The sequence below is a fragment of the Limulus polyphemus genome, unplaced genomic scaffold (assembly GCF_000517525.1).
Source record: "Limulus polyphemus unplaced genomic scaffold, Limulus_polyphemus-2.1.2 Scaffold2423, whole genome shotgun sequence".
In the NCBI taxonomy this organism is placed as follows: Eukaryota; Metazoa; Arthropoda; class Merostomata; order Xiphosura; family Limulidae; genus Limulus; species Limulus polyphemus.
Window position 1 is genome coordinate 3,379 of NW_013668033.1, and position 1,555 is coordinate 4,933.

Sequence of the window (1,555 nt, forward strand, 5' to 3'; positions counted from 1 at the left end):
AGCAGACAAGCATCTTTAGACTGCTTCAGTTCAAGCAGACAAGCATCTTTAGACTGCTTCAGTTCTAGCAGACAAGCATCTTTAGACTGCTTCAGTTCTAGCTGGCAAGCATCTTTAAACTGCCTCAATTCTAACAGACAAGCATCTTTAGTCTGCTTCAGTTCTAGCATACAAGCATCTTTAAACTGCTTCAGTTCTAGCAGACAAGCATCTTTAGACTGCTTCAGTTCTAGCAGACAAGCATCTTTAGACTGCTTCAGTTCAAGCAGACAAGCATCTCAAATGGAGTTATGTGACAATATTTACTATTGAAATGGAGTTATAGGACAATATTTACTATTGAAATGGAGTTATAGGACAATATTTACTATAGAAATGGAGTTATAGGACAATATTTACTATTGAAATGGAGTTATGTGAGAATATTTACTATTAAAGTGTAGTTATGTGACGATATTTCCTATCAAAATGGAGTTATGTGACAATATTTACTGTTAAAATGCGTATCTTGTTGACAGGTTAAGGTGAATTTCATGGTTATAATTATGGTAACTCGTTAGAGAAGATTTCAGCATCCAAAGCACAGGCTCTCCAATTGTATAGTCCTGTCGCGCACGTTCGTCAGTGCGCAGTCCAAATAGGGTGGTGTCGTCCCTAGTTTCGAACCATTGACCAAAGGAAGACAATCCGTCAGCAGTAACCTGCCACTATATTTTATATGTTAGTTAGTTATTAATTAAGTAATTTTGACTTTATTGAACTATTTATTTTAACTATATATCATATGTTAATATTAAGCTCTAACGTCTACTCTAACAGTAACAATCTAAAAATGTTTGTATGTTACAGCATGAAAAGTGCAAAGAGATTTGTCTGCTACAACTGAAGCAGCCTAGAGATGCTTGTCTGCTAGAACTGAAGCAGTCTACAATAGTAAATATTGTCACATAACTCCATTTTAATAGTAAATATTGTCCTATAACTCCATTTCAATAGTAAATATTGTCCTATAACTCCATTTCAATAGTAAATATTGTCTACAACTCCATTTCAATAGTAAATATTGTCACATAACTCCATTTCAATAGTAAATATTGTTCTACAATTCCATTTCAATAGTAAATATTGTCACATAACTCCATTTTAATAGTAAATATTGCCCCACAACTCCATTTTAATAGTAAATATTGTCCAATAACTCCAGTATAATAGTTAATATTGTCCTATAGCTCCATTTTAAAGTAAATATTGTCCTATAACTTCAAGGTGCCCGGCATGACCAGGTGGTTAGGGTGCTTGACTCGCAATCTGCGGGTCGTGGGTTCGAATTCCCGTCCCACCAAACATGCTCGCCCTTTCAGCCGTGGGGGCGTTATAATGTGATGGTCAATCCCACTATTCGTTGGTAAAAGAGTAGCCCAAGAGTTGGCGGTGTGTGGTAATGACTAGCTGCCTTCCCTCTAGTCTTACACTGCTAAATTAGGGACGGCTAGCGCAGGTAGTTCTCGTGTAGCTTCACGCAAAATTCACAAACAAACAAACTAACTCCAAGGCC

The 1,555-nt window shown here is 36.6% G+C and overlaps 1 protein-coding gene across 1 annotated transcript in view; it reads right to left on the reverse strand.

The window, feature by feature from the left end:
• Positions 1-7: 7 nt before the first annotated feature.
• LOC111087649 overlaps positions 8-1,555 on the reverse strand; it is a gene marked incomplete at its 3' end in the record, with an annotated part of 146,580 nt that continues 145,032 nt past the window's right edge. The window contains exon 3 of the mRNA XM_022394998.1: positions 8-277. Within this exon, the coding sequence (XP_022250706.1) occupies positions 8-277 (270 nt within the window). The remainder of the gene's footprint in view (positions 278-1,555) is intronic.